General features: G+C 39.0%; 1 protein-coding gene across 1 annotated transcript; it reads left to right on the forward strand.

The window, feature by feature from the left end:
- The first annotated feature begins 1,179 nt into the window (after window positions 1-1,179).
- On the forward strand, window positions 1,180-9,050 carry chia.1 (chitinase, acidic.1). The gene is made up of 11 exons (XM_088308668.1): window positions 1,180-1,198; window positions 1,463-1,492; window positions 1,946-2,150; window positions 2,446-2,502; window positions 2,592-2,757; window positions 3,803-3,927; window positions 4,091-4,214; window positions 6,078-6,260; window positions 6,456-6,572; window positions 7,713-7,839; window positions 8,842-9,050. The coding sequence occupies exons 1-11, from the start codon at window positions 1,180-1,182 to the stop codon at window positions 9,048-9,050; spliced, it is 1,362 nt and encodes a 453-aa protein (XP_088164794.1).
- Window positions 9,051-21,767: the final 12,717 nt, after the last annotated feature.

Consider the following 21,767-nt stretch of genomic DNA (forward strand, 5'->3'; position numbering starts at 1 on the left):
TGTTTACTTTCCACTTATCCGGCTCGACACTGACGAAATGAACGAATAATGTTATGAGTTTTCGAACAGAACGTTTAAAAGTGTCGTTTGATTATTAATGTTGACGAGACTGAAGACGTGGCCGAAGAGAAGATGCTGGGTCATCACAGCCAATCTGCTCACGGGATGAATCCACTCGTGCTCTTATTGGTCGATCAAGCCACGGGAACTGATGACGCGCCTTATACAAGTGCCGGTGGATACGTACAACGCCTCCGAGTCAACTCATCTCTTTGAAACAATGTGTCTCTAGGCAATATGGTTGCCGATAAGGCTTTATTATTTTATTTTATGAATGTTTTGGAAAAACCTGTAATGCACTGCAGCTGCAAAACGTGAAGTGCAAAGTGGTGAGAGCACACTATACAGAAAGGTTATTTGCCACTTTTTTGTAACTATTAAGTAGAAGTAATCAAAATCTACACCTTGTAGTTAAATACATCCATCCATCCATTTTCTGAGCCGCTTCTCCTCACGAGGGTCACGGGGTGCTGGGGCCGATCCCAGCTGTCTTCTGGCAGTAGGTGGGGTACACCCTGAACGGGTTGCCAGACAATTGCGGCAATTAAATACAATAATCATAATTGTATAAATGTCTATTTTGATAAAAAAAGTCTATTGTCAGCTGTTTGCAGTTATTAGGCATGAACGACCATGATAATGACGTAAACGACACTGCTCTGCCCATTTCCTCGTTACAATTATGATGATTGATTATGGCTTTGTCAGATCTTGACTCACTGTGGGCCAATAATGTTCATTCAAAAGGACACCCACTTATCTTTATCATTTGCACTTTGTCACTGTCTATTAGTCATTAAGGAGCAAAATATAAATTGGACCCAACTGGCCATACGCAGCACTGGTTCTTTGGATCCTGTCGGGAAGGTAAGGAGGCAATCGTGTCTTAAAGACCTCAAATTGAATCTGTAAATATTAAGACGCAATCAAACATCTGTCAATAAGAAGTAATGTTTTGGATCTTCATCTTAAATTTGAATCCGGAAATTGATCACAATTTTGCAGTGGTATTTTTTTTTTGGTAGGTCCTATTTTTGTTGATTTTGTGTCATTTCAATTTACAATTCTTTCCCTCAATTATTTTCATAGGTCTACCAGATTGTCTTAACAAACAACAATATGGCGAAACTCCTTACAGGTAAATATATATCTGGAAAAATTCCAGATTCAAATAGCAAATAAAACAAATGATTCTGACTATAATTTATTATTACGTATAACCTATAAAAATGTGAATTTCAAATTCCTAAATGAAACTTTTTGGTTTTAATGAATAATTACTGCTATTGTGCTTTTTTTTCCTCCATTGTATTGGGGAGCATCTTTTTTGCAACACTGTACTATACCATGAAAATGTGCTTTGCTCCCATCAGTCAAACATAATTTTTTTTTGTTTATGAAGCTCTGGGCGTTCTCCTGGCTCTGCACATGGGTAAGCAATTTGCATGTCTGTATATTTGACCTTGTCAATTGATAATGACTCACTATACAATTACATCCATTTTCAGAATGTAATCCAATAAAAAAATGAAAGCTGTATTTTTAACGTTGCTTTTTGAAAGTTAATACGTTTAGAAAAAATACAAATAAGACTGACTGGCTAATAATTGTAATGTAAGCATATTCATGTATGCCCGAAAGTTCCTTGATCAGTAATGCTACAATGAAATAATTTTTGCTTAAGTATAAATTAAATGAATGATGGATGACACTGCGCAGCTTTATCACAGAGCCAACCACACATTTTCATTTGAACTGTTTATTTTATGTTGTAAAGTGTTTTTATTTTTGAAAGAGGAAAACCTCAGGAGACTAATTTAAGGAATCGGTTTCCGGGAGCAAATGAAAAGACAACATTTACATTCCCTCTTCTGTTTTCCCTCAGCTTCTTCCAATAAGTTGGTGTGTCACATGACCAACTGGGCCCAGTATAGGCCTGGCCAAGCCAAGTTCACCCCAGACAACATTGACCCTTTTCTGTGCACCCATGTTATCTATGCGCTTGCCACCATCAACAGCTTCAACCAGATGAACATCATTGAGTGGAATGATGTGCAGCAGTACAAGTTTCTCAACAACCTCAAAAACATGTGAGCTACAGTATTGTGGTCTTCTTGTGGCTTTCAGCTAAATCTCAATAGGGTTTGTGTCATCCGAAATCATCAAGTTGGGTTTGGGCTGATGTGCACAGAATGGTATAAATACTTGAGAAGTATACAAATAGTTGTAATGATAACAATAGGAAGATAAATTATAGTTATTATTTATATTATTATCAATACAAGTTTATTTTCACATTTGTATTATTTGCTTTAAACCCGAAGTAGGCCACTCATTTTCATACCTGAAAATTCATAGTTAAAATTGTTGATTATCATCTTTTAGTAATCCGACACTCAAGACCCTGCTGTCGGTTGGAGGCAACGTCAATGGAATGAGCCCGTAAGTACCATTCCCAAAGTACATGATTCATTTTGAAATACAACAAAGTGTTCCTCTTCTTCAATGACAGTTTCCTCTTGTGTCACCAGGTTCATTGCCATGGTTGCCAGGCCAGAGAGTCGAGCTGTCTTCATAAAGTCGGCCATCAGCTTCTTGCGAACTCATAACTTTGATGGGCTGAATTTGGCTTGGGAATATCCGGCACACAACGGGAGCCCACTGCAGGACAGGCAGAGGTTCACTTTGCTGGTCAAGGTTAGCATATGTGCAGTAGCTGTTTACTTTCAACAATAACACACTACACACAACTTTATTTATATAGCGCATTTCACAACAGCTGGAGCTGAAACAAAGTACATTTCTAAAGGCTAAAAAACTCTAGAATAGTACATCTGCACCAAAACTGTCATGTTATGGTGCAATCAATATTAAACATGCACTTGTGTTTGTAGCTAATTTATACTGTTATTTTCCACTTGAATGAAGGAATCCTATTCATTTTAAATAATTATGTGCATGATATGATAATACAGGAAGTCCTCGAGTTACAAGATACTCGACCTGCGACGTCTCTACTTTACGACAGCCGTGCCCTGTCCGACATTTTATATTCACACAGCAGGAAAAAATGCGACTCAGATCGATTTGTTTTGCCCAAAATGCGCTCTGCGTAGATGGAGGTAGAGTGCTGGCAGCTGGAGATCTAATCTGCACAGTTGTTTTGAGTAACAGTATTGACTTTATATTTAACTTTAATGCACGGCAATGATGTGTAATCTACATGAAATGAGATCAAAAAGTCTTGCCTCATCATTATCGCCAAATACTGTATTTCTACCTGCAATCTAATCACTCCTCGAGAAATGCCCCGACACGCTGGATCACACTTACTTCTGATGTAGTCTCTTCTGCACTTTCACTGGGGACGCATAATGCAAGGTTGTGAACACTTAAACAAAAACCTTTTTCACATGTTGGCCCCACTTCTCAGCAATATCTTCTTTTTTTATTTTAATCAAATTTATTTTAACCATATTTAGTATAAAATGTGTATTTGGATATTTATTTAGAGATTTAGGGAGTATTAAAGGTTCAATTTTGATTTACACAGAAATTCAGTTTACATCGCCAGCGTAGAAACGGAGCTTGTTCATAAATTGAGGGATTCCAGTATAGCGCATATTTTTACAAAATAATGAAACAGTCCATACTTCAATGTTTGGTAGGCCTGTAGTAGGAGTGCTTGTACAAAAGAAAGAAATAGTGACCCACAAATAACGATTGTTTGTTCCATCTTTAGGAATTGGCTGCAGCTTTTGAGAAAGACGCCAAAGACTCCAAAAAGACTCAACTATTGCTGTCAGCCAATGTTGCATCAACCCGTGCCTCTATCGACAGAGCTTACGAGGTCAACCTGATTGCACCGTAAGTTGGAACACACTCATCTCACTTTACTGTTTAACGCTGCTAACTAACAGGCATAAAAAAAAAAAACTAAGGAAAAGTACAAAAACTGAGACGTGTGTTTTAATATGAAGGGAAAAAATTCTGGTGTGTATTGAAAGAAAAAACATTTTCAAACCCACAGACATTTGGACTTCATCAACCTCATGACCTATGACTTCCATGGACACTGGGAGGCAGCAACCGGACACAACAGCCCTTTGTATGCAAGTGCTGGGGACTCTGGATCACATGTCCATCATAATATTGTAAGAAACACGCTGCAAGCATCCCCAATAGTTCAGCACTCTTCCGTGCCTCTTTCTCTCTGAACCTCTCTTTGCATGCCTGCATGTGTGTGATCTGGTTCTGTGTGAGGCATGCAACGTAAACTGTACTTGGGAATGTGAGTTGAATTCCCCCTTGAGGGACTATTATGAATATAGTGAATACATACTAAAGTGAATTATAATAATAAAACAATTATAGTTCTATAATTTAAAATGGTTAGTATGATAATGGTGGCGATGTATATCTCTTATATCCTCTAGCTTTTAATTCTTTTCACTAGAGTGGTATAGAAATTAGGGCTAGGATGATAATTCAAGATCAATATGTATCGCGATAGTCGCGTGAACGATATCAATAGAAAATGCCTTCGATACAATGTTCGAGGGAAAAAAAATAAGAACGCATGCCACGACCGCGGCATTGTGTGTGTTGTAGCAATTGCAGCGGCCTCCAAACATGAAGAAGAGTCATTTAAACCAACGAAGAAGAAACCACTAAACAAACGAACTATTTAAACCAATGAAGCGTACTCAGCTAAACAAACAAGTTGTACGTGCGTCATGCACAGAACGAGAGATCGGCGTAACTTCGTTCAAATAAATGACCAGTCAACTCGTATAGTACAATATTATGCCCATTAACGTGATCAATTAAACACCTCAGAATAGAGACGTGGTGAACAAGTTAAAGGAGTTCCCTATCGCGATGTGCGAGCGCCAGTGTAAGCCGCGTCCGACGCTTGCCATCCCAGTCAAAAGTCAAAACAAGGCAGGAAAATATGAATGGACTGTTGGCAATAATGAGTCCGCTAAAATGATAAAGTAGTCCAAATGTGGTTGACCTACGCAAATGCATGCACCGCAAGAGAGTATTAGTTCACTACACATTGTATGAGCATTAAATGAAGGCTCATCTATCAATATTGTTTTGGGGTAGCATCTAATGCAAATAACCATTAATGCACCGGTGGAGGTGAAAAAGCATAATTACACTATATTATAATGTAAGGTAAAAAAATAAATAAATAATTATAACTTATAAATCATAATTATCAACATTGACTGATAAGAAATACAAAAAAGGAGTTTATTTAATATTTCTTTTCACCAGTTTATTTGACGTTTTCATAGTTCCGTTGACTTGTTTAAGTCTTAAGTTTTATATCGTTGCTGTTCTGTGAGAAGCATGCATGTCCAGTTTTGCCTTGTATTTTATTTAATTTTCACGTTAATGTGATATCTGTAATGGGAAATTCCATTAACGTAAAACAAAAGAATGTACATGTGTTTTTTTCACGGGACAGTGGAAAAATTAGGAATTAAAATCACATAAATTCCAATCTTTTTTCCATGGGTTCAACAGTACAGAAATAAAAAGAAAGAAATTCAATATATATTGATATCGACCAATATGAATACTTCTATCGCAATATACTTTGTAGCCATATCGCTATCAACAATATGTTGTAAATTATTATAGGTGGCTTAGAAGAACAATGAGGGTGTATATTTAAAAAAAAAACTACAATTACGAGAACCTTCTCAAAGTTTTGAGCAAATAAAGTCACAATTAAAGAAAAAATCTAATTTTGACAAGAAACAAACCTAAGAGCATTACGAGAATTAAGATGTAATCCAAATGTTTTTTTTCATGAAAATGAAGAATAAGACTTTACACTTTAAATTAAATTAGAAAATCATGACGTTTGCTTGCACTATTGTACTTCATTCTACCAATATTGTTCTCATAATTTCAAGAAAAATTCTCCTTTGTTGGCGATTGATTAAATTTTCTGAAAATGTTGACCTCACTCAAAATGCATGTTCATTCAAAAATTCCAGAACTCCTCTGTCTCCTATTGGCTGAAAATGGGAGCACCAGCTGAGAAGCTGCTTCTGGGTTTCCCTTCATATGGAAGAACCTACCGCCTTCAAACTGGTGCGACTGGCCTGGGAGCCCCAACAAACGGACCAGCTGATGCAGGACCATACACTCGCACTGCTGGTTTCTGGGCTTTCTATGAGGTCAGATAATTCAGACTTCAAAATATGATCCTCTTTTTTTTTTTAAACACAATCTTGGTTTGATAGTCTGTCAGTTGGTGCTGTTTAATAATAACCTTTCAACTGAACTAAAAAATGAGATAAGTGAAGGTAATGATGGAGGACAATTTAAAGTCCAAGGAGATGATCTTGATCTTCACTTATCTTTTGTCTCAGATCTGTGACTTTATCTCCAGTGCTACTGTTAAATGGATTGAGCAACAGAGTGTTCCATATGCCACCTTGGGCAGTTCTTGGGTTGGCTATGATGACCAACGCAGCTTTTCATCCAAGGTAAAAAAAAAGCGCCATAATCTGCAGACACCTGTTTTCTGTACAGCCTTTCATGATGAGAATCATGAGGAAGCTGGAACCCATACAATGCCTTTTGGGCAAATAGATTAATAGCAGGGCAATTGGTAATGGGGTAAAGAGACATCACAGAAGACGTAGGATACATTTTGTAGGGCTGGACGATTATCGTTAAAACAAATTGTCTTAATACGGCAAAAAAAAGTCCCTGGCTTTGTATCCTTAAATTTTGAGGAAAGGAAAAGTCTTTGAATCCTTGAAAACACAAATTGAAATCTAACTTGAAAGGACAACACAAAAATAAATTAGTAGGAAGGTAAACAAAGGTATACTACAACAACAAATATCGGATGTTCCTGTGTGTTCTGGCCTCTCTACAGCAGTGTGGTGTTGTGGATGAATGGCGTACACATAGAATGAGAACAGAAGAAGTTGCAATCAAACTCTATTAATATAAGTAGTTTTTCACAGATTGGGAAAAATGTCTGCTTTTGAGTAGGGTTGCATAACCTGCGTGATTGTGTTTCCACAATAAACATTTGTTATTTGAGGAAATATCACTCCTGAATTTCACGTTATCCTTCATTGACTTTAGCATGACCACTAGCGATGTTTTTAAAATGAAGCATGTTTTGTATTTAAATTTTGAATGTGTGTAATTCATTTTGTTGTGTGTTTAGTTTTACAGTAAACTCCAAACTTCATTGAACAGCTTAAAGCACACTCAGGGATGACAGATGCTATCCGTTTGTTATGCAAACATCATAGGCTTATGCATTCAGGGCAAACATCATAGGCTTATGCATTCAGGGTAAACACACTACGCCATTCTGCACATTCATCGTTTTTCTTCGATTTGAAATCATGATTTAAATCATCCAGTCCTACTTCACTGTATTCATTTTAGTACACAATGAGAGGAGCTATAGTTATTAGAATTGCGCAAACCTCTTGTTTTGTGTGAAAACACGAGCCATTTTTGTTTCAATCATATCTGTTTTTATTACACGGTCTTTGTTTGAATATTCCTGTCAATCCATTGGCCAGAGTGGTGTCCATTTGTTTACATTTTTTTATGGAGACATTGCTTTTTCAGTCCTTTTGACATGAATCCTATTTTAGGTTGAGTGGATGACGGGCATGAACCTGGGAGGTGCTCATGTGTGGACTCTTGACATGGATGACTTTGTTGGAACCTTCTGTTCAGCTGGCTCATATCCACTCATCAACCACCTCAGGATTTCAATGGGTGAATATTGTAACTTGTTTTGCTTACCAGATTTTCCATACTATAAGTCGCACTTCTTTCATGGGTTGGCTGGTCCTGCGACTTATACTTTGAAGCAATGAAACATGAAATAAATATAGACTTTCACAGACAGCCACGGGAGGGCAGTATAGTCTTATGCACCGATATATCCTACGCCGTACAAAGGCATCTGAGAATGACTGAACATAAATTCTGCTCAAGAGACTCATATTCTGCAGACTACAAAGCTGCAAAGAAGTGAAATTTGCAGCTGAAAACCGTAATTGAGCAGAGAAAAAGTTTTGAGTGAATTAGAAAATTGTTAGGGACTCACGAATAGTGCAGGCTACTCTTACTGCGATTAAGAAAACAAAACAAAAAATGTTGCAGGAAAGGCTCGTTACCACTGCAGTTATGGTACATCTCCACACTCAATTTGTTGCCAGGGCGATGATTATGAAGTATTTTGCGGCAAGCCCTTCTTGATGCTTCCGCTTCATGCCAGGCAACTGCCTCTCTATCAGAGCATGGACAGCAGTGTCCCAAAACTATTAACATTGAAATAGGACACTTATTCTGTTCTGGTTTATTTTCCATGTGGTTAAATAACCTTCATTGTGTTAGCATACCTTACATATTATCATATTCATCTTACACATATTCAGTATGTTCTTTATTCTTTTATTAATGTTATTAGTTGCCTTCCAAGATGAAATGTCTGTTTTTTAGCTAGTATTGTTTTAAGTAAATCACCCGCAAAAAATGCATCTTATACTATATTATGACTTATATGTTTTTTTCTACTTCATGACATATTTTTGGGCTGGTTCAATTTATACTCTGGAGCAACTTGTAGTCCGGAAAATACGGTACTGACTATAATATTTCCATATCAGTTTTCTGTTCCAAGAAATGTGACAGCAATCAAGTTTTCAACTCGCAGAGACTGTGTTGGCGAAATTGAGTTATTTACAAAAGCAATTTACATGTTTGACAATGCAGGCTTCGCCCCGAAACCTACCACCACCCCAGGTCCGACCACCACAAAGGACCCCATCGTCCATTTCTGTCATGGCCGCCCTGATGGCCTGTACGAGAACCCAGCAGACAGCACCACCTACTTCCAATGCTACTTAGGAACGACCTACCTGCACCACTGCCAGCCTGGTCTCATTTACTGGGACTCCTGCAAGTGCTGCAACTGGCCTTGATGCAGTGTCTCTGAATTAAAATATTTGGGAGATTGTTTGCCATGTTAAGTAAACATCTTGAATAAAAGAACAGTAGTTAAATCCGTCATTGACTCATAAAACAACATTTTATATAATGAGATATTTTATATTACTGAAGTTCACATTTTGATTCCTCCAAAATGGAATGGTAAACATTTCAATATGTATGCATTCACTTCTCATCCAAGTTGATGCCATGCAGAGATGAATACTCCAAGAGAAATGTATTTTTAAGTTTATTATATCTTGTACCACTAATAGAAAAATGAGTGCAGTGGTACATGCTGCTACCAATCAATCAGCGTCTGCTGACTCCTGTACTCATTTAAAAATTGGGGGGCTTTTTCACTACTGTAAGTTAATCATTCCAAAAATGAACTAGTTCAAAGTTTTGTTTACAATCCCTTACTCTGAGCCATCACACTCAAAATACGGGCATTTCCCCATTGTTGCCACCCATTCAGTCCACACTTGTACACGCTCAGATGAAAAGGGGTTAAATCTGTACCTTTTTAGGGTCACTGGGTACCCTCAAGGGTAAAATCAACTCCTGTCAGACTCCAAAACTCTGTGTTCATATAGCAGATCTTTCTAGATGCCTAACAGATTTTTATGGCTGAACAAGAGAGAGAAAATCCGATATAAACAGATCTTGAGTGGTGCTTTCAGATCAAGCACCTGCGATTAGTTGGGGCTCCACGCTGCCTGCTTGTGCTTTTGTTGACAGTTCACACAATATCAGAATTAGACCTAGTGTCCAACTCCTGATTGGTTAAGAATTGTGGCACTGTTATCGCGCCTTGTCAAGGGAGAATCACACCAAGTAAGGTGAAGTGACCCTCGCCCCGACAAGTAGGAAACTCAGAGACAATAGACACGGACACCAAGTGGCAAGAGTCTGGCGGCCAGGAGAGATGATACCCCAGTGATCGGGTCGGATCTCTGAAACTTCTATACTCCCCGGGCCTTTTATTGAGAATCACAGGTTACATCAACACATTACAATCAATACAGAATTCAATACAGGTTTAAACAACAGTATCAAAGGTACATTTATTCTCAAGGGTATGTGTATTCTGGTCACAGCTGGTGTTTATCCTGTCCACGTCCGCCCCCCTTTCATGTTTATTTAGAGTGGAGTTGGTTCGGTTGCCCTGACCTGGGTGGTTGTCCTAACCTAGGTGCAGGTGGCTGTGTTCTGTTTTCAGAATTGTTAGTTAATGTGTGAACCAAGATTAGCAACAGATCCTACAACATATTGTTAAAGTTGTGTAGTGTGATATTACATTTGTTAACATAATTGTTCCTATAATATTCTTCACATGCCTGCATGGCAAGCGTGAATCAGCGTTTTGTATGCGTCGAGGAGAGAGAAGCCGTAAGCGTAAAACCTATCTTTGTGCGTAAGCTTGGCGGCTAATCTACACACGAAACAAATTTTTGTATGCGCGAAACATGTTTTTGTATGTGGTATTTGACACTAAGTACATGCCAAACTAATTTTTATATGCGGTAGTTGACATTACGCTTTAGTAATTGTGACGTAAATCTAATTTCATAAACTTGTTCTGCTAACGTTGCCATTGGAAGCTAACTCTGCCTTGACAAGCTATCGGAGTTACTGGGAGTGAAAAGCCATAGCTGCCTGCCTTCTGTCTATGAAAATATAACAAAACTTTATCATCGCTAAATGTCCAAAACAACGACCAATCGCCACCAAAATTCATATGCATGTTACTACTATTGGCCACTCCAACTTGTAAGTGCACTTTTCAACACTCTTTTAGTTTTGTTTTTTATTTATTTATTTTTCTATTTATTTATTTGCACTGGACGCCAATCTGGTTATACACTGAGTACAATGACAATAAAGGGCATTCTGATTCTTTTGAAAGGCCATGCAAATAAATATGATCATAAATTATTGATTATGTTAGGCCAGCAGAGAAGGCTTTGACCGCCCACCACAAGGGTATTCACGTTGAAGCTTGTGAATCACACCACAGTGTTTCTACAACTACTTGATTCAATTTCACCTTTCATTCTGTATAAAGAGGGATTCAAAATGTTTAACCGCTCAGTTCAAAGTCAAGTCCATACAGAATGAGCCATTGTTGCCCCTTATCAATTCTCTTGTTGCGTAGTGGCATAAAAAGGTGTTAAGAGTCCCATGTATTAATGAATGTCGCCCCACCGATGATAACAGATTGGAGAATAAATAAATCATTAATCCTGTAAGTGATAACATTATGTGAGTGACTTTGTGTAAATATTGTGTGGCATTTTGTGATGCAAAAAGGTTTTGTAGTTGTCGCAATAACAAGAAATACTTCATGGTATTTTGCAGAGATGGGCCAATTACAACAGTTTGCCTGCCATTGATGTGCGGAGGCATGCGTTTCCCCGGTACTGGACAATGACCCGCGAGTCGGAGGAGCCGTCCACCACCACAACTGGCAGTAGCACTGGCAAACATCAAGTTCAAGTACCGTAGTACCCAACGTTCCTGATGTTCATTGGGAGGTGTACGCAAGGCTCGCTATTTGAGCTAAAGGAATGATGAGACCTGCCCCGGATCTCGTGGAAGTCCCCCAGACGACCTTACTCAGCAATGTAATTTTTTGGGGGGCGGCTAAATGTTTATGATATGAAATGTATGCATTAAAAGGAACTTGTTGAAGCCTATGCAGCTGAAGCAAAGACCACTGGCAAATCCCAACACACGTTGACTGCAGTATCTGCATCAAAGGAAATGGTCGAAGCAGGTTATGAGATTGCTCAGATCACAACGTATGTAGTTATCAATTATGGTGTTTTTACCAAATTTAACACAGTTCTCATAGAATTTGTAATACTACTACCCTTTTAAGTCTAACACCCCTGATAAAGTCATAATGTTACTTTCTTTCTGACATTATTATTATTATTATTATTATTATTACATTGTTCTAGTTCAACTGGTCCTTTCACCAAAAAGCTGGATTCTTGTCCTACTATCAGGTAAAAAAAATAAGAAAAATGAAAGTGGCCCTTGAGATATTAAAATGTCCAGCCCCCCTCACTGCTAGTCGGTTCTCTGAAGCCTTTGATCAGCTTTGTGTTCCCTCATCAAACACAGAGGCACTCAGATCTTGGTTCCATTAAAAATTATGTGGCGAAAAGTAAGACAGGAGCCATGGTTTAATGACGTTGAGAGAAACAAGAATGTTGCTAAGCTGAACGCAGGTGGAAAAAAGACAGGCTGCAGGTCTAGTATCATCCTAAAAGACTGCTTGCACTGCTGCCAAAGCAAAGTGAAAGAGTCCAAAAGGGAATACTAGGTCAGTCTTATTTAGGAAAATCGTCATAATCCGTGTACTCTATTTAAAACAATCGATTCTGCCCATAAACCTCAACAGCCGATTTGCACAAGCTCGTCCCCTGAAATGTGCGATTTTTTTTTTTAATGGGCAAGCTTGCTACAGCTAGAGCTCTTGTTTCGAACACTCCATTTGACCCCTCTGCCCATGTTCCTTGTGTGTTGAACTCATTTGAGGAGGTCTCCTTGACATTTTGGAGGATGTGGTTCGCCATATTAAGCCATCCGGTTCTCTGTATGACGCCATCCTTCCTTAGTTCTTTAAGAAGGTTCTCCCAAGTATTTGCGAATTGGTTTTGGCCGTGATCAACAGCAGTCTGTCTTGTGGTGTGGTCCCCCAACATTTTAAACATGAAACCTGGCCTTGATCAAGATTTTTTAATTTTAGACCTATTTCCAGACTGCCTTTTACTTCTAAAATTCTGGAAAATGCGGTGCACATGCAGATCTTTCTTGGATGAACACAATGTCATGGAGGTTCTCCAGTCAGGTTTCAATAAATTGTGTCATCCCTGCTACGAGTTTTTAATGATATCCTCCTGGCAAACGACTCTCGATTGTCGTATGTATGTGTGTCTTGTCTTGTTAGATTGAACTGCAGCTTTTGACACGGTGGACCACAGTATTCTTCTGGCTTGTTTACAGCATCAGGTGTGCATTAGTTGTTGTTCTCTAGGGTGGTTTAGATCCTATTTGGCTGGCAGGATCTTTTGTGTTTGATTGAATAGGTTGCTCTGAGCCCCTTTGTCGCTCGGTGTTCCAAAGGGTTCTGTTTTGGGGTCTTTGCTGTTTTCTGTGTACTTGCTGCTTTTTTGACAAAATTGAGGTACTGGCACGGTGGGATAGTGGCCCGTTGGAGTTAGAATTTTTGTTCATACGATCAAAACCAATTTTGACAAAATATAACTTCAATGAAAGGTCAAAATTTTTAAAGGAAATTAAAAATGGCCTACTTCCTTTTGAGACCAGAACATGGGTTGTTACATGTGCCTCAAACTTTTGCTAGACCTTCTTGACACGTACAACCTGGAACGTTTTGTTAAAAATTTATAGGGGCATTATTGACACATTATTTCTTTAAATCACACAATAACCTAATGAAATATCGATGCTGCTGTTTCATGAGTTTTGGTACGAATTTATGCCCTCAAATGTAGCGTTTTATTGGCGAAAAGAATGCTGCCAGGGCAGCATTCTTTTTGCTAAAATGCACAAGCTTCGTGTTGCAGCAGCATACAAGGCAAAACACCAACCAAATATGAAGTATAACTGGCTAACGGCTGGCAGAAATTTTTTTTTTAAATTTTGCTTTAGTCAGTTGGTGTCACTACCAGTACAGTTAAAGAAAAACATTTGGAGGTGTCTTCAGGCGTTGACTCTCACCAAATGTTTTTGCAAGATATGTTCATGTGGGTCAAGTTATAGACGCTTTGGTAGTCAAGGTGATACAGAATTGTGCGGTAAATGCAAAATGGCCGGGACCTTTTGTTTTTATTATATGGCTGCATGAGACTTTTTTGTAGGTCTTGGCCTGTCACATTTACTATAAAATTTTTCTTGATCGAAGTGAAACTTCCAACCAGAGCTGCTTTTTTAAATATTTTTTGGGGAACCTAGCAAGCCATCTTTTAAAGATTGCACAGTAAACAAAGAAAATGATGAGTTTGCCAGAGCAGATAAGTGTGCAAGGTTTCATGAGTTTTGCGATGTTAGGCCTCGAAAAATGAGTGTCGTTTACACGGAGTATAAAAGTTGGCAAGGTAACAGCTTGTTGAGTGTTATTATATGATTGCTTGTTACTGTAATGTGCTTATTTGCCACAAGGGGTGCTGACGCTAACAGATGATGTTAGCATGCGATGTTAGGCAGGTGTTCACGCCTTATTTCACTCTCTCTGCTTTTGGCTCTTGTGAAGAGCAGTTGCTGAAATAAACTACGCCAGTTAGCTAAAGAGAGAAGTTGTCTACATATCAGAATTATTCTTCTGCTGCGACTTGGCATTAAGCTATAATCCTACAATGCCACATAACCGTGGATTTTATCACAGCTTTGCATAAAATTTCAGAAATTTTGTGTTGCAATTTGATGAAGGCCTAAAATCTCATTCGAAAAAATATGAGGTAAATCGGGTCAACCTGTATGGAGAAAAATACCAAACATTAAAAAAATATATTTCCCTCAGTAGGTGAAACTTAACAGCAGTGCTAGCCAATCTGGATGGAGTGATTATTAGCGAAAGACAACTTAAGAGAATTCTGCGAGACAGAGGACACTCAAGACGCAAGCAATTCTCCGACTGGTTGAATTCATAAGTAATCAACTTCAAGGTTCTGGAGAGATTCATGGATTAATGTGGATGTACGCCGAGTGCAGAGAGAATGGTCTACAAGACAGTAACAAAGATGCATGTTACTAAGGGAGTTGGATCCCAGTGGCGTATCCCATCGGCAAGCGAGGAGACTTCGGAGAAACTACTTTTCCTGAGGACCTAATTTTATTTGGCATATCACTCTTGTGTTCTCCGAGATAATGGTGTTTTTTTGGACAAAAACCTTGTGCAGTTTTGCTTCATGGTTTTAAATACAGTTGAGTAAATGGACACAAGAGAAACAGCTGATGCATACAAATCAGCTATTTTTTTTTCCATATACATATTACTCTTTGTCAACATTGCTTTACCAATCTTAGCTATTATTATTATTATTACCAGATCTGCAATGATATAATGCAACACGCCTCATCAAAGCACCTGGCAAAAATAAACACCGATATTTTAATTTACAATTACAATTTTTTGGTCGCGAATACAGTGTCTGTACACAAGCAACAAAACATATAGGCACATAAGTAAGAGCACTGGTGCCGCCTACTGACAACAGGATTAATGGTCAAATTGGTAAACCCTATTACAAATTATCATTTAATATATTAACATAGCGTACAATACATACTACCTTGGTCACACCACCGCTTGGTCGCTGATTTTGGCTGCTTTTTAACTGAACTCTATGTAATGTGAGACTACCTTTCTCCAGTTGATAATGACAACCTGCAATTGCGCACAGGTGAAGAACAAGATGTACATTTCGCCAGTCAATACCTTGTGATACAGACGTCTACAAACTGTGCAACATCCTGATGACAGAGTTCAACTTGTTGATACTATCCGACATGTATAAAGCCCTGGACCTGTATATGACTGAGAGAGAAGCTTAAAGCATTACTGTAAACCAGAGGCGTCAAACTCATTTTTGTCACGAGCCACATCATCCCTCGGAGGTCCGTTAGCACTATGAACCCAAATAAATTCATGATTGACTTTTAGTAACACTTATACACAACAAATTGATGGATAACTGGTTTTAAAATCACAAGTCAGTGAATAGTTTGCACAACTATTTTTAAATAATTTCAAAGGAGGGGTTGGCAACAAATGATCTTAACTTATGTCGTTTAAAAAAAATTAAGATAATTTGAAAGACGCATGTCAAGTCAACGCCTCATAAAATGATGGTGCAGGCCAGATTTGGCCCCCTGGCCTTGGATTTGAAACCAATTCTTACTAAATCATTTACTATATTGTGTGTGTTGTCTTTGAAAAAGCTCACAATAAATGCTGGAAAACATGTAATATTTGTTGAAAAATGTTAATTTATTTACCAGTGATCAGAATACAAATGGCATTTGTAGTTTTAAAAACAGAATCAGTGCATGTGCAATATGCAAAAAGCGCAACATAGTGTAGCGACTTTGTAAAATAGTTCACAGGTTCTGTGGTTTCCTGTTCTCTGGGGTGGCTCTGAAGGCAACAGGGGGGTGTATGGCGGAAGGCGGGAGGATAGGAGATTGGGAGGTGAGACTGTTTTCTAAACTGGCGCTTGTCAGCGTTGTGTTGGTTGTCTCAATGTGGTTACGGCCAAGAGTAACTGTTTTTGCAAATAAAATAGATTGCTAGATTGTCGCTTCTCTTGATTCCTCGTACATTTCAATACAATCCGAGCAAGGCCGACCAATGACACTTATTTTACTTTAAAATGAAACATAGAGAGTAAACTGTGTCTTTCAAAAACTGCACTGAATGGCAAGGAATTGAAAAATTAGTGTCTAAAGTTAAAAGAAATATGAAAAAGATCCATTTCGGAAAAAGTGCAAAAAAAAAAAAGAAAAAGTTAAAATCTGTTTGCCTATTAAATGACAATATTTTTATCAACAGCTATAACTGAAGATCCTGTAAAGAAACGTCGTAATCTCGCTGCCTTGGCTTGGTTAGCCTTTCTCGCTTATTGCTGTAGGTAAGTGAGTGTAGCCTGTTCCATCTGAGTAAGAGCAACCTGAAAGGGCACAAACAGCTGTTAGACCTTCCATCCCGATGCCTGTTTTGATTTGTACATAGCAATGACACTTTCCTTATTAGGCAACAGCATTTTGACATGTACCATGTGTGTCCCGAAGCAATCTATTACATACTTGGCCTCCTGAAGAATGGCCTTGCGAGCCTTCTTTTTCAGGTAATGTGTGTGAGCCCATTCTTAAGAATATGTCCAGCAAGACCTCTTCATCCAATTGGTCACCAGTTTGCCATTTCATTTGCAAACTTCATTTCTACCTTTGAAAGCATTGTGCTTTTGTCCATAAATGCTTGAATAAGAGCGCGGCTCCAGATTGTATTCTCTCTTGACCCTGTGAAGTCTCTGTTGAGTCTGATGGGATGACTTTTTCCCTCAAATTCACAAGTGAAGAATTTATCATATTGGCCTCAAAATCCTATAGAATAAATAGTCTGCAAAAAGAATTACATTCACACCATCCCTTGAGCAATCCTAGCTTGCTGTTAAAGGGGAAGTCATATATTATTCGCAATAGAAATCTAATTTACCGGTTGGATAAAGGCATGTGGTCATTCCGCCATCTATTGGATGATCAGGGAAACTGTCTCACTTTTTCACAATATCAATTGTAAAAGAACAGAATTTAAAAAGATTTTGAAAGCGATTCCTCAAGCGATAAAGAAAAGGGAACATGGATCTCGTAGCTTGGCCAGCTCCTGACTATTTAATATTGCAATTTTTTTTCAGGAAAACTAAAAGAACATACCAAACAAAACCCTCAGAAAATACCCAAACAATCACTTATTTCCTGTGAAACCAAATAAAAGCCTAATCATCCAAAGATTCCCTGAAACCGAAGTGAATATCTGGAACTCCCCGTTAGTCCTAAAACAAAAGAAATACACTTTAAAATTTTAAATAAAATGTATCCATCAAGCGAACTGCTAAGAAAAAGATTTAATATTGCACAAAAGACTTGTACTTTATGTGAAAGGAAACTACAGAACATCTGTTCTACTACTGCATCGACACAAAGACATTCTGGGATGACCTCTGGGACTGTCTATCTTCAAGAATCCAGCTACAAAACAGTTTGAAATGGGACAACAATATTTTTTATTTTCTTTCTGTGGACTGTGAATGTAAAAATGTGATGAACAATGAATAATTGCTGGCAAAATATTTAATTCACACGCAAATGGCGCAAGATAAAGCCCATATTCAAAGCCTTTTAGAGACTGATGCAAGGCAACTAATAATAATAGTAATATCCCTGAAACGCGTGACATAAGAATGCTGCATCCATTGTTGGAGTCGGGTCTCCGTGGAAATGAGAAGTAGTTAGTAAATCAACCTTTAAAAGCCAAACTTACTCCAATGCGTGTTCGTTTTTTTGTACTGAAGAAGAAAAGGGTCAAATAAAGACTCAACAACTGATTAGAGTTCCGATATTTAGTTTCTTCAATTTCTAGAGTTCAGGAAATAGTACAAAGTCAGATATCTGGGCAGCTTTTTCTTTATCTCACGAGAAACTGCACTCGGGCGAGCAAAGTCGAAAAATGCGCGCCATCTTTCAGCCCAGCTTCAGTTTTTATAGTAGTTTTTTATGTCAAGGGTAATGTAGGTTGAATCGGTCGTCCTCGCTCCCTCCCACGGCACGGGTCCACGTCCAAGGGAAGGTTTTCCCCAGGTTAGTCATCGTCTGGATAGTTGATGATGGTCGATTCCCGTCTGGTCCCGTAGACTGGCACGCCAAGGCTGGCCTTCTCCGGCGGTGTATGTGCAGGTGTATGTATATGTCTGTGTGTGTGTATGCATATGTGCATGTGCTCCGATCTCCAATTGTTATGTCTTTCGGAATGTGTTTTTCTTTTGATAGCGTCTGTGTGAGTCCTCCAGTGCCCAATTTGGTATGTTAGCATCGCTACAGCAAATGTGGAGAATGTGCTTCGTCGTATTTGTCCATGAAGTGCTGTGAATGTGAGGGCAGCTCATGGAAATGCTATGTGCGCAAATCTATTCTCACTACTGAGAATTTCAATAAAGTACTATAAATTTAGCATATGAGAATAATATAATAAATCAGTAAACATCAGGACTACAATCCCAGTCATTCTTGTGACCCGTGCTTCTAGTTTCATTTGATAAATGCTTCTTGTTTCATCGATGTTTAAAATATTCAGTAAATATGAACCTGCTAACTTTAATTATCGACATTCTGTCCCGTATGTGTTTACAATAATGCGAGTAATCGTAATAGAATTCTTCACCATGATGCAAAAACTCTCGGACTTAGAAATATTGATGACCTCTGATGCATGTGTGTGCGTGTGCGTGTGTGTGTGTAAGTGTGTGTGTGAATGATCATAATTTTCAAGAATTTTAATTGTTTCCCCATATGTTAACTGCCAAGATGTTTCTGTTTCTCATCAATAAAAATGAATAAATAAATATTCCCTAATCTTTGCTTGTCACTGATTGATTTTGTTGTTTCTTTTGGAGTTTTCTGAGATGTCTAGTTATGCATTGGAAGTTTAAATACTGCATGTTTTCTTCTGAAAAAAGGGCTCAACTATTCGAGCACTACCGCTTAAAGCATGTAAGCTATGCCAGGACTACCGTATTTTCACAACCATAGGACGCACCATATTAAAGGGCGCAGTTTCAGTTGTATGTGCTATTTCTGTATTTAATACATACATAGGGCCGATTATTGGGACACGTGTCAAAGCATACCTTAGCTTAGCATGCTGCCTAGTGTATGCTTTGAAAAAGGCAGCGGGGAGCAAAATTGAGTTCAGTTGTACTTTATTGAAGTTATCCATCCATCTTCTGTACCGCTTCTCCTCACTAGGGTCGCGGGGGCTGCTGGAGACTATCCCAGCTAATTTCGGGCAGTAGGCGGGGGACACCCTGAACTGGTTGCCAGCCAATTGCAGGGCACACAGAGACGGACAACCATCCGCGCTCACACTCATACCTAGGGGCAATTTAGAGTGTCCAATCGACTTGCCATGCATGTTTTTGGAATGTGGGAGGAAACCGGAGTACCCGGAGGAAAACCACGCAGGCACGGGGAGAACATGCAAACTCCACAGAGGATGGCCGGAGCTGGGATCGAACCCAGGCCCAATGCTGTCTCTCACTGTGAGGCCATCGTGCCGCCCCTTTATTGAAGTATTTATGTTATTTTTTTAATCAGTCTTCACCAGCAAAATCATAGTCCTGGTTCAAACACGGCAGGCTGCCTCTTGTCATTGTCAGTCTCACTCGGATATCATGTCTTTTGTGACAATTCGAACAACGGTGCAAGTCATTAACTTCACAGTACGTGGTAACACAAAGTCGGTGCCGGAATGTGAGCACTTAGAAGATCTGTTTTCGCAACCGTTTTGCTTATGATAAAGGGTTCGCAAAAAGGTAGGTGTGATTGCAATCCATTATGGTGTGTTGCGTGTATTGTGACAGCTTGTGTGTGACTGACGTGATGTATGGATGCAGGGTGCGCATGCAAGGAGCCGAGGAGAACAAGCGAGCAGGTGTTAAGTAGAGAGTTGAACAGCCAGCGTGTATATATAGTTTAAATACCTTACCAATGACAACCAATGAAACCAACCCATTATAACGTGGTCTCAGTACGAGCAGAATAAATGGACCTAATCACACCGTCCGTCATTTACAGAATGAAATTTAAAACAATAATGCAAAGCTAACAACCCGAGCCTATATATCTTAGCAAGTTTTCTTTTTTTCAGACAAAAAACTTTTTTTGTGGCAAAGTGTCAGGTTTAATCACCGAAGCATTCACTGAACATAGGAAAATGAATGAAAGGAAGACAAGAGTTGATCTTTGTACTCGCGAGGAGAACAAACAGAGTGTGCTCAGTTACAACTCTCCATCTGCTCTGAAACCCACTCTGTCGTATCCTCTCTTTTTATTGGGGAAGTCCCTAACTATACAATGTATTTGCACTAAAGACTAAGGGGGAAGACGAACCAGGGAAGATGTAAACATTTCAGACACGAGAGAAAAAACAGACATCAATGGCAGTCATTTACTGATTGAAAAGGCAGATATGCCTTTTAGTGCTCTGGCACTAAAGTCCCAGTCCTTTTGTTTCAGAGGTGTGTCTCGGGCACTCCTTTGATGTTGCAGACGTTTATCCAGTCTTCAGGCATCCGCTTCTCCTGAAGTCTTCTCATCCCTATGCTTCAACCCTCAGTCATACGATGGAACAATTCCTTTGCAAGACTAATGGAGAAAAATATGGGATAACTTATATACATTCACCCTAACACGAAGATAAGTTTCGGCAGTAACTTCAGCCTTTGACAGAGGTGTCACACTTCCGCATAACGAGTCTTAAAACAGCTGATCAGGTTGGGGAACCTTCAAATTAAGGCTCCCCAACCTGATCAAAACTGCATTCCGTCCCGTCACATGACAGTGACATGAGGAAAATTTCACTCACTGGGAAACTACAAACACTTGACTCACTTATTGAGAAGCTGAGCCTTTAGTACAAATTTTCCCTGCCAGACAAACCCACCCTGAAGATAATTACTCTAGTTTCAAAACCCACACCAAGCACAGCTGACACAGAGATCTTCTCCATTACCTCCTCTGAAAGTTGTCCAGACACCTTTGAAATACCTTATTTTCCTGTGGACATCAAGTACAGACTATGGCATGGGAGTCTTCTGTATTTGAGAGACAAGACATACCTGCATGTACCCAGAGACATGAAGCTTGAGTTACTTGAATAACTTGCAGAGGCAATTTACAGCTTGGAAGCGTTTCCCTCTGATGCAGAATTCAGTGATGTTGCAACTGCACTGATCCCCAAGTATCCATGCCTCATTGAACCAGGCTCTGTAAATGGATGTAACAGCTGGAAAAGTAGCCTCAAATTTCAAATGGGAAACTACTGCACAAAACTGCATTAAGGCGGATGTATAGATGTGGCCTTAAATCAAGGGAAGAGAAAGGGCCAAACGCCATAGAGAAGA

This window comes from Idiotropiscis lumnitzeri, chromosome 11, assembly GCF_059441095.1.
Source record: "Idiotropiscis lumnitzeri isolate Australia: NSW breed Sydney's pygmy pipehorse chromosome 11, RoL_Ilum_1.0, whole genome shotgun sequence".
Taxonomy (NCBI): Eukaryota; Metazoa; Chordata; class Actinopteri; order Syngnathiformes; family Syngnathidae; genus Idiotropiscis; species Idiotropiscis lumnitzeri.

What these genes read in the sequence shown, in the direction of transcription:
- chia.1 (XM_088308668.1), top strand. An exon ending in AACGTCAATGGAATGAGCCC is followed by an intron (nt 2,503 to 2,591) that starts GTAAGTACCATT and finishes TTGTGTCACCAG; the next exon opens with GTTCATTGCCATGGTTGCCA. An exon ending in CCACCTCAGGATTTCAATGG is followed by an intron (nt 7,840 to 8,841) that starts GTGAATATTGTA and finishes TTGACAATGCAG; the next exon opens with GCTTCGCCCCGAAACCTACC.